The sequence below is a fragment of the Branchiostoma floridae genome, chromosome 14, assembly GCF_000003815.2.
Source record: "Branchiostoma floridae strain S238N-H82 chromosome 14, Bfl_VNyyK, whole genome shotgun sequence".
NCBI lineage: Eukaryota > Metazoa > Chordata > Leptocardii > Amphioxiformes > Branchiostomatidae > Branchiostoma > Branchiostoma floridae.
The window spans coordinates 13,030,543-13,043,995 of record NC_049992.1 but is presented as its reverse complement, the minus strand read 5'-3'; the positions used below and the strand labels follow the sequence as shown (position 1 = coordinate 13,043,995).

At 40.3% G+C, this 13,453-nt stretch overlaps 1 protein-coding gene across 5 annotated transcripts in view; it reads left to right on the top strand.

Annotated features, from left to right (window-relative positions):
- The window catches only part of LOC118430303 (forkhead-associated domain-containing protein 1-like), a 33,179-nt gene that overhangs the window by 1,216 nt on the left and 18,510 nt on the right, over positions 1 to 13,453 (top strand). For 2 of the 5 annotated variants that reach the window (XM_035841049.1, XM_035841050.1), the window contains exons 2-16: positions 2,564 to 2,770; positions 3,470 to 3,496; positions 3,872 to 4,022; positions 4,495 to 4,623; positions 4,832 to 4,914; positions 5,569 to 5,805; positions 6,200 to 6,460; positions 6,744 to 6,821; positions 7,058 to 7,162; positions 7,664 to 7,843; positions 9,607 to 9,774; positions 10,150 to 10,348; positions 10,769 to 10,944; positions 12,220 to 12,360; positions 13,290 to 13,379. In XM_035841049.1, coding sequence (XP_035696942.1) covers positions 2,564 to 2,770; positions 3,470 to 3,496; positions 3,872 to 4,022; positions 4,495 to 4,623; positions 4,832 to 4,914; positions 5,569 to 5,805; positions 6,200 to 6,460; positions 6,744 to 6,821; positions 7,058 to 7,162; positions 7,664 to 7,843; positions 9,607 to 9,774; positions 10,150 to 10,348; positions 10,769 to 10,944; positions 12,220 to 12,360; positions 13,290 to 13,379 — 2,232 coding nt within the window. Of the gene's footprint in view, positions 1 to 2,563; positions 2,771 to 3,469; positions 3,497 to 3,871; positions 4,023 to 4,216; positions 4,256 to 4,494; positions 4,624 to 4,831; positions 4,915 to 5,568; positions 5,806 to 6,199; positions 6,461 to 6,743; positions 6,822 to 7,057; positions 7,163 to 7,663; positions 7,844 to 9,606; positions 9,775 to 10,149; positions 10,349 to 10,768; positions 10,945 to 12,219; positions 12,361 to 13,289; positions 13,380 to 13,453 lie in introns of those variants that run through there. The other 3 variants (XM_035841051.1, XM_035841052.1, XM_035841053.1) reach the window with 3 other exon arrangements.

The following is a 13,453-nucleotide window of genomic DNA, read 5'->3' as shown; positions in this document are numbered from 1 at the left end:
CCTTTATTCTTAAAGAAAAATTACATGAGAGAAAATGGCCGTCATATGTTTTTTAATCTAAACTGTAAAGCTCAGAACCACAGGCCTCCACCAAAGTCTTGACAACTTTACAATAGATGGATGGAGCAAATGAAATATAGTCTGGCTTCGGCGTAACACACCAGCTGTGCAACTCTGGTACCTCAAAAGGCTGTCCACTAAAGTCATGTCTGGCTCTACATGTATTTACCCATCACTAACATGAAAGAAGCACATGTTACAGCATGATCTATAATATTCTATTGTGTACCATAGCTAAAGGCTCTGGGAGATCAAGTTCTGGAGCAGATTTTTCTATTTGCGACCTTGAAAGCACTCAAAGGGATTTACATCTTGTAGCTGTATATATGCCAAGCAAAGTCAGTGCACTAAATCTCTGAGTTGCTTAGCAACCCAGGAGTGGTTACGCCAAAGTTAAAAGGGTTGTTCCATTTGTAGACTGCAGCTGGGATCAGAAGGACACAGTTTGCCATTAGGCATGAATAATTAATCTGTACGGTTGTTAACAAGGTTTGGGCAACAGAACAACTTTTCACTAGCTTGACTCTAGAGTCTAGGGCTTTTAATTTAGATACATTGCACATTCCATTCCATTTGCAAAAGGAATATTCCCCATTCACCAGACTGTCAAAACCAAAGTGTTACAACTTTAGATACAGGTACTTTAGATTTCTCTCCCAGTCTGGCAGACTATGTTGGTCTTTAAAAGTGTAAATAATACTAAATGTAATAAGTCTCAATTGCACACAGTTTGTAAACAAGCAATGTTTAAATAGCACCACCTGCAGTCCTAAAGTGCGATTAATTAGGGTCAAGCACCCTAGAAATAGGGATTTAAAGCTTGTATGGTTCGTGTGCTGTTTGCAAACGTAAGGAATGACGAATGAGTTACTTGTTTTTGAAAGTGTGTAGAAGATTTAAGGTGAAAGCAAATTGTATGTACACATGTACAACGTTTAAAAACAGGCTTGGTTGTACCTTGTGTTACTAAACCACCTTGCTTACACCATGGCAGTAGGTACGGAATGTTGTACCAGGATGAGATAAGTTCCCCACACAGTTTAGTATACTCTCCCTTCAAAATAGAATGTAGCATTAGTTACATCTATATGTATCATAATATTGAACATTTTCTGCCAACCTACAAAATATAAATCTTTATTCATAGTAGTAACTTTTACCGGGTATCTATTTTTAATAGTAAGTGGTTAAGAATAACTGTTATCTGCCTGTTGAAATGATCTTTTCACACCTTGCTAATGTTCAGACATATTTTGGCATCAGCATCCATGGGGTCACAGTACTGTGATAAAGAATGGTTGATGCTTGACAATTAGGTTACAAAAGCATCATGCCAACATGCCAGCTCTTTGTAGCAGACGGTTAAAACCAATTTCACCCATCGTTTATTCTGTAAAGATTTGTTTGGAGACTGGTAAGACTGCCATACTGGTCAGGAGTAATATTACATGTTGTAGCTGAACAATGGCTAACTGACAGGTCGTTGGAAGCTCAGTGTCAAAAAGGTTAATATATTAATCATGGTGTGGAGAGAGACAGCAAGAGTATATTAAAACAGGTGTGTTTGGAGGTGTTGTGCAGGGAGCAACTTTTCTCTTTTTCTTGTATGGGCCTCTCCATGGTCTTTTTTGAAAGATTCAATTGATAACAGTTTTTAGTGACTGTTGACAACAGTCACTAAAAAACTGTTATCAATTGAATAGGACAACTTGTCCTATTATAAATGATTCTAAATCATATGCATCTGCTATTACAGCAAGTCAGCAATAAAGGCTTGTTCTTGATTGAAACAACAAAACTGTTACAGTTTCAACCTGTCTTGAGGCAGTACAATTTCTCAGTAACCATTCTTCCTACCAATTCAAACTGCCCAGACAGCGTCCCCATGATTATTGGCTTATTGCCATTCAATGAACCTAACAAGCCGTGACTTTATGTACATTGTTTGCTCCTTTGAAACTCCATTGCATGACCCCTCAGGCACAGAGCTAGAGCTCAGAACAAAGGGTAGCCTCGTCTAATTTATTAAATTGATTGATTGGGAAAACTTAGTAGTAGCTGGACAAGTAAGTATCATTACAGATAAAGATTTCAGCAAACTTTAGGTTTTATTTAGATAAATGTTTGTAGATGTTTTGTTGATTCTTAAGCATTCTGAAATAAAATAGATCAAGTATGCTTTATTCTATGATACATTTTTGCATGTATATATACAGAAGGTTTTGATATACATAGACCTGTAATAGTGTAAACCATTAGAGCAGATAAATAATGGATAAGGGACCAGCACAAAAAGTTTCCTCTGAGCTCTTCCTTGACTAATTAGTACAAATTTTAATTTTGGTCACTTAGGATTCCATCTTGAGTTTAAGATGCTTCTGGGTGTTATTAGTATAACCATGGTGACTAGAACAACAACTGTTTTTGAATGACAGCACCAGAAATTAAAAAGAACCTGTCCTGTACAACGTTGTAACCTGTCAACATTTTGTCTTTGTCTCAGGCCCAGAGCGTAGAGCGCCAGCACGCCGTTGTCGAATACAGCGATGTCGAGAACTGCTTTGTGCTGCAGGACCTGAACACGGTCCAGGGGACGTACGTGAACGACTGCCGTATCCAGAACGCTGCCGTGCGCCTGGCGCCTGGAGACATGATCCAGTTTGGGTTCGGAGGAATGCCGTATGAGCTGGTGGTGGAGGATGCACCCCAGGTATGACTCGAGTCAAGAATGTGAAATCACAACATACTGGTATACATGTACACAAGTCTGGTGATCTTTTCATACCTCACATTCTTAGGTCTCATTTGTAACTTTCTCATGCTTCTATTTCAATATGATCCTTCGCCTCTGAGCTTCGATTTACAAATATCTCTGCACCTTTTTGAAAGCTAAGTTGGAAAAGGTGCCAGAATTCACTAAAAATAGTCGACGGCGTTTAAAGAGTCAGTTTGTTTTTGTATTATTTATACGGCCGTTGGATTCAAATTTGATAGCAATTCTTCATAAATGGGCTCTAATTGCAGGTTGCCTTATTTAGTTCCATGGAAGTCTATAATCTTTGAGAACAAAATAGCCCCAAACTGCTTGATAAATATTTCATAAGATAACAATTTTCTCACTTAAGAGGAAGGGATCTTGAATTGTTGGGATGCCTTCTGGTAGTATGGCAACAAAGTATTTTCAGTACTTATCCTTCTGAAGGAAATACTTAGCTTCACACTCTTAATTGTTCTCTAATTGTTTCAACCTCCTTGAACGTTGATGTCTGTATTTTCCTTGAACGTTGATGTCTGTATTTTGTTTACCTTGTCTACATTTCACTTTTCCTTTGTCCTGCCTTGGATTGTACAATTTCATAATGATCTAAATCTCACACCTGCCTCCACTCTTTTCTTTCCATGCCTGCAGTATCAACATAGGGTAAGTCAGAACAGGGTGAGTCAACTTAAAGAAACACCTAATGTGTAGAAAAAGCATATTTCACTAGCTGTTGTTTAGTATTGGATCCTCTCCCCCTGTTCAATAATAATGGAATGCCCCTAGGGCCTGTACGCTAGTGCTAAGGATGGGTTAAACTTCTGCACTAAATACTAGTGGTACTAGCTTTGCCCTTATTTCTTTGCGCTATTTTTTAATACAAATAATGCAAATCTGGAGATTGTAATTATCTGAAGGAGATGATATGTTAAATGCGGAAGGAGTTTGCAATCAAGTAGAAATATGGAAGGTTGTAGCATTATAGGAAACATTGATTGATTGATTGATTGATTGTTCCTTGATATCAACCCTTCCGTCCCCTCTGTTATACAGGTGTACTATCCACCTGTCCAGCAGCGTCCAGCCTGGAGTGCTCCTATCACCATCCTGCAGACTCCTGGACCTGCTTCCTCCTCACAGACACAGCTGCCTTACCTGCCTACAGCTACTACTACTGTACCCAGCTTCGCATGGGCTGGGTCAGGTAAATATATGATATATCCTACCAATACTGCACCCAGCTTTCCATGGGCTGGGTCAGGTAAATATATGATATATCCTACCGATACTGCACCCAGCTTTCCATGGGCTGGGTCAGGTAAATATATGATATATCCTACTACTACTGTACCCAGCTTTGCATGGGCCGGGTCAGGTAAATATATGATATATCCTACAGTACTACTACTGTACCCAGCTTCGCATGGGCTGGTTCAGGTAAATATCTCCTACCTACAACCACCAGTACTGCACCTAGCTTGGTATGGGCTTGGTCAGGTAAATATAGCACAGAATGACCACACATGGCAAACACTTTGGAAAGGATGTGTGACTCAAAAATAAAAAATATCAAATATGTCATAGCATTATGATTATGTTTAAGTTCAATGATTGATAGCCACAGTTTCCAGGTCACCATCGTACTATATGTTGTAACTGTCTACCTTATTTTTCAGGGTCCCCGGTACTGCCCCACCCCCCACAGAAGTCCCGCCCCCTGAGTGCCGGTGCCAGGAGAGGCAGTTTTGGGGCCAGTCTCAGCGACCCAAACACGCCCAAGAGCAGTCCTCCGATGCCTCACAGAAGTAAGGGTCTATGATACACAATTTACATCACATTCTTAAAAAAGTGTTTCATCTTCGTTGTAAAGAAATTTTCAATACCTTGTCAAATGTTATTTCTTTAATAGACAAGGAGTTTGTCATCAAATATAGTCTATCAGTTTCTAGATTACACTTACAGTTCTTGAGCCACCATGCTATATCCTAACCACTATCTTTTCCCCCTCTGTAGCCATTTCAGGAAGTTGGGTAGGCAGAAATGGAGTCAGTGGTTCTCCCACCCCAGACGTCTCCCCTGCACTACTGCAGGACAAGGTGAATTTTTGATTTGATTTGAACCAAACTTAAACCTGCATGCTCCTAAACTACAATCTACAGTTGTAATATACAACAGTTGCTATTCTTATCTATAGTATGTATTGCCATGTACGTGCATCTAATTTCCAGGGTTGGACAAGTCCACTAGCCCTATTGTCCCGGGCAAGTGAAAATGCCGATCGGGCATGTGCATGACCTACCCCACTTGCCCAACCAGGCAAGTTAGATTTTTTCCATTGAATAAGATTTTGATATACCTGCTACTTTTCACACTCATGACATCAAGCATTGGTCAACATAGAAAAACAGAGTCAATAACAAGAATTCCATCGATGGAAGTCAAAATACATCATTCTATTTTAGAAGAATGTCATTGAAATTTCAGGCAAGGGAAAAGCTGGTTCGGGCAAGTAAATTTTTTATGCACTTGCCCAATAGGACAAGTGAATTCTAGAAAACTTGTCCAACCCTGATTTCTATTTGTGAAAAAGGAATTATCAAAAGGAGACAATCATTTTTAAGAGCTGCTATGATTGTTCTCAACAGGGTGCCAAAAGAAAGGCTTGTCTCACTAACGTTAGATTTGTACCATTATCTCGCTAACATTAGAATTGTGCCATTGTCTTGCTAACAATAGATTTGTACCAACAGGAACAAAAGATTCTGCGTATGGGTGATGAGATCAGCAGGTTGGCCGTGTTTGAGGGTGAGTGTAGGAGGAAGGACACCATCATCGACTCGCTGCGTAACGAGGTCTCCCAGCTGCACACAGAACTGCGGAAGGCTAAGGAGTCCGGACAGGGAGACGCTGTGGTCACCCAGAAACTTCTGCTGCTGGAGAACGAGGTGGAACAGAGGAAGTCTGAGGTCAAGGCTTTAAAAGACCAGGTCAGGAAATACTTTCACTTTCAGGTGTCAGTATTTTCCCTTTGATGTCCTTTGCTGCATGTATCTAACCTTCTGTATAGCTGTTAAATTAGTTGACTATTTCTAGCCTTTTACACTGTACTGTTATTAAACAAATAGATAAATCCAAAAGAAGTGTGCATTTATGATTGACTTAAAACATGTACAGGTAGCAGTGAAAGGAAGGTGTATGTAGGATAAACTTATTTATAACAGTTGAATCTTGTACTTGAATGTTTATTGTAGAAGGAAAGCTTAGTTATTGTAGTGACTAGAATAACTAAGCTTTCCTAGTTGTCACTCTATTAGCTACCATGACATTGGTGATTGCAGAGACCTATCATTGACAGATTTTTACGTTGTTTTTCCCCCACAGTTGTCCCACATCAGCAGTGGCATGGGAAGCACCTCCACCCTCCACAGCGAGTTGTCAGAGAAGGAGCGAGAGATTGGCAGGCTCATCACGGAGAACGGGAAGCTACGCAAGGACTACAGCATGACGCAGGGACTGGTGACCTCCCTGCAGAGGGACCTCTCCAACAAGGAGGTCGCCATCAATAAACTGAAGGCTGAGACAGACAAACTGAAGAAGGATGTCAAGGATAAAGATGTGCAATTAGCTGCTATGTCTGCAAAGGTAAGTTATTTTTAAAACTTTTCAAACGCCTTTTGTGTAACATCATTTTTTTAATCATTGCTTAGCAGGTTACCATATTTTTCATGTTGATACAACCCTTCTGTACAAAACAGGTTTCCACAAAGTCATAGAGAAAAGATGATTTGTTCAACCTTTTAAGGTATTAAGATTTGTTCAACCTTTTAAGGTATTAAAATATATTAAATAGATTTTAAAATCAATGTCAGATTGTGATGTTTATGAGCTACTTGGTCTAACGGATTCTGTTTGGTTTGTATTTCAGTTTTCCCGACTGCGTGAGACCAAGAATTTTGAAGAGGCTTTGACAGCAAAGGAGAAGGAGTTGGCAACTCTGAGAGTGGTATGTAGTGTTATAGCATTGAATGTTGGTAACATAACTCTCGATTAAACATGATGAGATGACCGTATCATTCCTGTATTGCATAGCTACAAAAAATAAGAACACTATGGCTCACTTGATTTATAATCCATGCTTTGTCCATGAGATACAAATACAGTACAAAGAGAATGTAGGCAAAAAAGATAGCATTTGGGATTCTATGATTGACCAAAAACTGTCCCATTTTATCACCACAGAAACTGAGGAACAGTGAGAAGAAGGCAAAGGATGGAGACGACACCAAGAAGACACTGAAGGATGAGTTAGACCGGGTCAAGATCCTGTTGTCAGAGGAGAAGGAGGTGGGTGATTTCTTGGGGTGTTTTTCTAGTATAATATGAACAGCTTAATTTGATTTTGGTATGTACAGCCAGACCCTGGCATTATTCTGAGAGGAACAGTTAGAACCACTGAGTATGAGATGTCAGTTTTGGTCGGCAACACAAATACAAGGTGAAGTTATGTCATATTTCTAAAGACTGGAACATCATTCAAAGTAGTTCAAGATGGCTAACTTCTCTGACTGATGACATGTCATTTGCAGCATTTGCGAAATTGTTCCTTATAAACCTGTTCTCCAACTAGATCTCTTTTGTATATCAATTCACAACTAGGATGTATAAACTATCTCCAGCAAGATTTATCCAATATCACCGATGAAAGACACCAGATGGCTGTCTGAAACGTCTAACCGTTTCCAAAATCATTTGCTTGAGTAACTGCTTTTTGTCGTATCTTATTACCTGGATATCTAACCTTCATCAACGTGTGTTCCTTATGAAGACATTTTTCTCCTCCTCCAGAATGCCAAGACTTCCCGCGCCCAGATGGAGCATGCGAAGGCCCAGTTCCTGGACGTGCAGCGCTCGGAGCGGCTGCTGCGGGTGGACCTGGAGCAGGCGCAGGCGCGGCTGGACCGCTTCCGCAGCCGCATCATCCAGGTCACCTACTCCGCACCTGGCATCGCCTCTCCTGATGAGGAGGTACTGTATATCTATTTGTCTGTTTGTTTGTTTGTTTGTTGTTTTTCATACCAAAATCTGTCAACTGTACAACCACCATCTGTCTGTTTGTTTGTTTTCCTGTGTTTTTCCTGGTTGGTGGTTTTTCATACCAAAATGACAACCACTGTCTGTCAGTCTGTCTCAGGGCTCTAGCCAGCGTCCGTTTTTCCGTCAATGGACGGAAATTTGCTGTGTGTGACGGAAAATTTTTAAAACCAATCCGTCAACTTTGACGGACAAAAATCTGATAAAAGCTCCTTGGTGGAAGCTACAGGCTGCGTGGGGACGCCGTCCACGGCCGTAGAAGCCACACACTGTTTGTTTTGCTATTGTTATGGTTGTTGATAATGTGTGTCGGTGCCCTTTGGCATACGATAATCTCATTAAATCCGTTTTTCAAGGTCTCAGTTCAGTCTCTCTAACTCCTGGAATAGTGTTTTCGCGACAATGGGAATTGGCTGACGGAAAAAAATGTCGAGCTGGCTAGAGCCCTGGTCTGTCTGTTTGTTTTCCTGTGTTTTTCGTGGTTGGTGGTTTTTTATACCAAAATTGCAACCATTTTGAAACAAAATGTTTGTTTTTGTTTGTGTTCCCACAACTAGCATGATGAGGAAGAGGAGGTAAAATTGGAAATTCCTTTCATCCACCACTGATAAATAAAATGACAGGCACTGTAGGTTTATGAAAATCATAGAGAAGAGATGTTTTCAGGGAGTCGTATTTATAGTCCTATCACGACTTTAAGTGCACAAAACTGTATGGCACCATTTCAAACATGTTGTGTGCCAAAACCTGCACCATTTTCCCAATTGCTCACCAATCAACTAAACTGAAGACAGATACTATGACTCTAATTCAGCTTGCACCTTGAATCTCATAACAAAACTGACAACTTATTGGTCTTTCTGCTGCAAGGGGGAAGAAGAAGATGATGAGGTAATTTATCCGATTTGAAGTCTTGTTGGAAAATTTGCAACAGAAAATGAGTCATTTTGACTTTAATTTTCTATCAACATAAGTCTGCAATTGTCATAAATCTGAATATCCCTGTGTTTCGTTGTTTGTAACCTCGACCATAGATGATATTTTATATGTGACGACTTACTATTGACTAACTTTTTCAAACTTACCCGTGACTCAAGTTTTATCACTATGAGGTATGTTTGCAGTCTCCATCTACATTTTCCATATGGCCATAATGGTTATATTGTCTTCTGCTATAGAAATACTTGATATTCACTATACACATACATTGTATCACTTTAGGATCACCATGAACAAAACGGCACTGTCTTGAGCAACATACTTTCCAAAGTCACTTTAGGACAATGTGTAAACTGTTTTCCTCACCATGTCACTCTGTATTGCCTTCCACAGTGCTAACACTGACCTTTCAGCATCATTCCATAGCAGGTTCTGATTGCCCCCTGGAAGGTCACAGAAGGATGTTGGCATTTGCAAAATGTCTGTCCTTTAATTCTTAATGTATTTAACATCCAGTACTCCACCCTTTCAGTTTGAAAGAAAAAAAAAACTTGCACATGCATGTACAGCTTAGCCTGAGTACCATCCTCCGTAGTGACTGCTGGCTCAATACTTTCACTGGGTCACTGATTATTTTTCATTTGACTGGCTCAATACTTTTGCTGGATCACTACAGAGGATGGTAGGCTATGTACACCTTGCCCTGAACTGTCAACAGAATAGCCCAGAAACAGAATTTCTTTTTGTTTTTTCCATAGGTTGACGACAACCAGGTGATAGATCAGATGAGGAACATCATCCAGGACAGGACCCAGTTCCAGAACAAGGTGCGAGACATGAAGGACCAGCTCAAGCTGTCCGAGGAGTCTCAGAAGGAGTCTCAGCAGAGCGCCAAGGCACTCAGGCAGCATCTTAGCGAGGCGGAGGTAAGTTTGACAAGGCTTTGTGACGTTGTTTGGTTGTTTGCAAGATCTCTGTTGTTTGCAAAAATTTCTAATCCAGGTTTTTAATGTTATATTGAATTTGGTCAGTTCTTTATATCAAATGAGGTTTGTCTGCCTATTTTCAACTAGGCTCTAAAACTCTATTTTTCATAAAATTTGTCATCAACTGAAACTTAAAAATTACCTGTTAAAAAAGCATGATGCACTAAATTTACCAAAAAAAGATGGAACATTATGGATGGTATGCAACAGAAAGGGGAGGAGAGTAGAGTAAAATAAGCAATTTTTACCATTAAACTTGGTCAAACCATACACACACACAGAGTCTAACATTCTTGTTGCACATCTCCTCTACAGTGCCGTCTACGTGACAAGGGTCGCTCGGCAAACATGTTGAAACAAGAGCTGCGCGTTCTTCAGTCACTCTCCGTGGATGACAACGTGCAGTGGGTGAAGGACGCCGCCTTGAACTTTTTCAATGCCGAGTTGTCATGGCAACAAGAGATCGAGAGCGCCCTGGAGAAGGCCGGATGTAACGTCAAGTTGTCAGATGAAGGTATGTAGGTGCTGGATGCACAACATTTCTGCTTGAATCTTATGTTTAATGCTTGTGACACCAGTTACACCAAATACAGTTCCTGATTACATTCTACCATAATAAGGTGTTTGTCCAAAGTAGACGCCCTTTTGATGTTAGCGAACATCAAATCTTACAATTCAGACTTTCAGTTCTATATTCATGCCTCCAAGTAACCAAATCAAATTCCTTTAACGTCATAGTGAACGCAGCGGCAGTTTGAAACCTGGCACTACGGCTTACAAAAAACATTATTTGGAAAAGAATGTGTATGCAACTGTCAAAGTCAAACTGAAAAGACATCACATTCCAAATTCTTCATTCTTTCCTCTACATATTGATCCCTGTTGTTGAGATTTTTGAAAGACATAGACTCATATGTCTTTTTCATTACCACAGTCTCAGCTAAGCACATTGACAACCTGTGGAAGAAACTTGAGGCTGAACTGAAGGAGATGGAGAAAATGAGGTCCCATATCCGTGACCTTGAGGCTCAGCACAAGGGCGACCTCTCAGAGCGGCTGTCAGAGCTCCGAATGCAGCATCAGCAAGACTTGGCTGATGCCATTGCAAAGGTAGGTTTGGTGTTTAGTCAGGGACTCATGAAATGAGTCAACAGAAAATGGTAAAAGGGAAATTCAATACGAAACTCTCTTACATTACAGGCAATTGTGTTTTCTAAGATAACTTGAAAAGTAAGTTTGGTATATAACATGCATTGGCATAATACCGGTCATAAGCCTTATACCGGTCGATTAAAAATAGTGGAACTTAAAGAGATCTACACATGCAACAATAGTTATTTCTGAGGTGTGCACACTTCAGACATCTAGGTGTCCAATACATAATTTACAAAGCATCGATAACAATGCATTCAAAGACAACAAGGCCAAAAGTTTTCAGGTCATTTTCGGGGCAGGCGAGCTCGTCGTGGGACAAACACACTGTCACGTTCATCGCCAGATTTGTAGATAATAATCACATGTGCTCACGGCACAAGACGAGCATGATTCAACAGCAATCTTGAATTTCTTTTGGTGACCTACAACTCGAGTAAAAGTGTGAGGAACCGTTGCATTATCGCCCGGATCTACGGCTGAATGGGTCAAATTGAACGTACGCCGCCATTTTCCCGCCATTTTCAATGCTACGGCCAGCAGTAAAGTTTTACGTCATAGCGGTTGTGACGGACCAAAATTAAATGAAAATTCTTGTCAGTATACGCCCATTTTCTCATGGCTTTTTGTATGCTTATGCAGATTTTTGTTTTGTGCAACTACTAACAGGAAAGAAAGGAACAACAGAGGATGAATAAAGGTACATAGCGGCAGTTAATTGTGCCGTGTTTCGTTCGACCGGTATAGTGCACCCCCTTCCAACCACGCGCCCGTTCTCCGTGCAATTCCGCGGTGTGTTCCAATTACGATATTATGTTTTTAGCAGGACCAGAGAGACAAAATAATTTACACAGAAGAAGTGGCAAAGGTAAGCTGTAACAGCAACATGTAACTGGAGAAAATGATGCGTTGATCATTTGCCAAATTAGCATTGCTTGAGAAATTGCAGTAAACCGACCGGTATTATGCCAATGGATGTTACATAGCAGAATGTTTTTGATTACCAAATTTTTCATTTATATTTGGTACATGCAAGAATGGTTGAAGCTCCACTCAATTTTTCATTTGGCTTGGCTGGTAGTGGTACTTTAGTAGAATGTCTTCCCTTTATAGCAGAACTGATACTTGAATAATTGTAGAATAATGTCTTAACACAACAGAATCAAGCTGTACGAGTATTACAAAAATGTAAGAGGAAATGAGGGTTCTCATAGTCTATAACAAATACTGCAGGTGCGATTGGAGGATGAAGAGAAGCTACGTAAGGCGCTGGACGAGTTGCGGGAAGCAGAGGCGGAGCGACGGGCGCAGGCCGTGTTGGCGGAGAGACAGAAACTGGACGAAGCCAACAACAACATGGAGGAACTCAGAGTGGTGCGTACAACAGTTGTCTGTAAACTCGTACAGCTGTATTTTGCTAATCCTCTTTGTGATTAGCACAAAGTAATGCATCTTACATGTATGTCATGTTCTCTTTGTAGACTCTTTGGAAGGCTATTCAACTGAGTCAATTGATAACAACACTTTCACATAGGATTGAAGCTACCATTATTCTATGTATCACAAACTCTGGCCATTCAGGTTGTTTTGTGGCATGTCTTGTGGGATGAAATTGAGATAGACTCATGTAGTGGTTGAAGGAGTAAATGTGCTTAACTCCAAAGAAAGCTGTGCTATGGTTTTCACGGTCTCCAAAACTTTCTGTAAAAGCAAGACGTTTGGTAAGAAGTCTCAATTGTTGTTTCCCTCCAATTGATTGAAAAGAACTGCAGTGAACTGAAACTACACAAAACAGAAAAGATTGAGGGTGCGTCCTGACTCCATTTCTATGGCAACTTCGCATGCTTGGATGGACATTTTCATGTTTTCACAACTTTTCATACCTTGAAATGGACACCAAGTCAACAAACAGAGTTTCCTTAGATCTGTTCAGGAAACAATGATTGTAAACTGTTGTTATCCAATGGTAGAAGACATTATCTAGATCTTGTTTGTGTTGAGTGCTGTCCTTTATACAGTGTTTATCCTATAATAGATAGCTCATGTGCACATGATACAGATGCATGTCAATGCCTCAAAGAGGAGGCTTTACTAGAGCCTTAATAGAGTCTTAAATTTGTCTCTGATCTAAGAAGGGTTCCAGGTAGTCTGTTGCTGTCAAATCTATTCTTATTCTTTACAATCCTATCTAGAATTAGAATTTGCCTTGAGTTGCAATGTAGGTCATCTTTTGGGCATGATCACTGTTGTTGGCTTTAGGTGATTGTAATGACAATAGTGTATCCCATTTTTCTCTCCTTCAGTCGTTCCTGAAAAGACAGGAGGAAGAGAAGGAGACCAGAGCTGCTGCTCAGGAGGCATTGGATAAACTGGAGGAGTACAAGCAGCTTGAGGTGGGCACATGGTCTTTGCTTCTGTAAGGGAAAAATTTTCAAAAGATATTGTTCAAGGTCTTTACCAAATATTC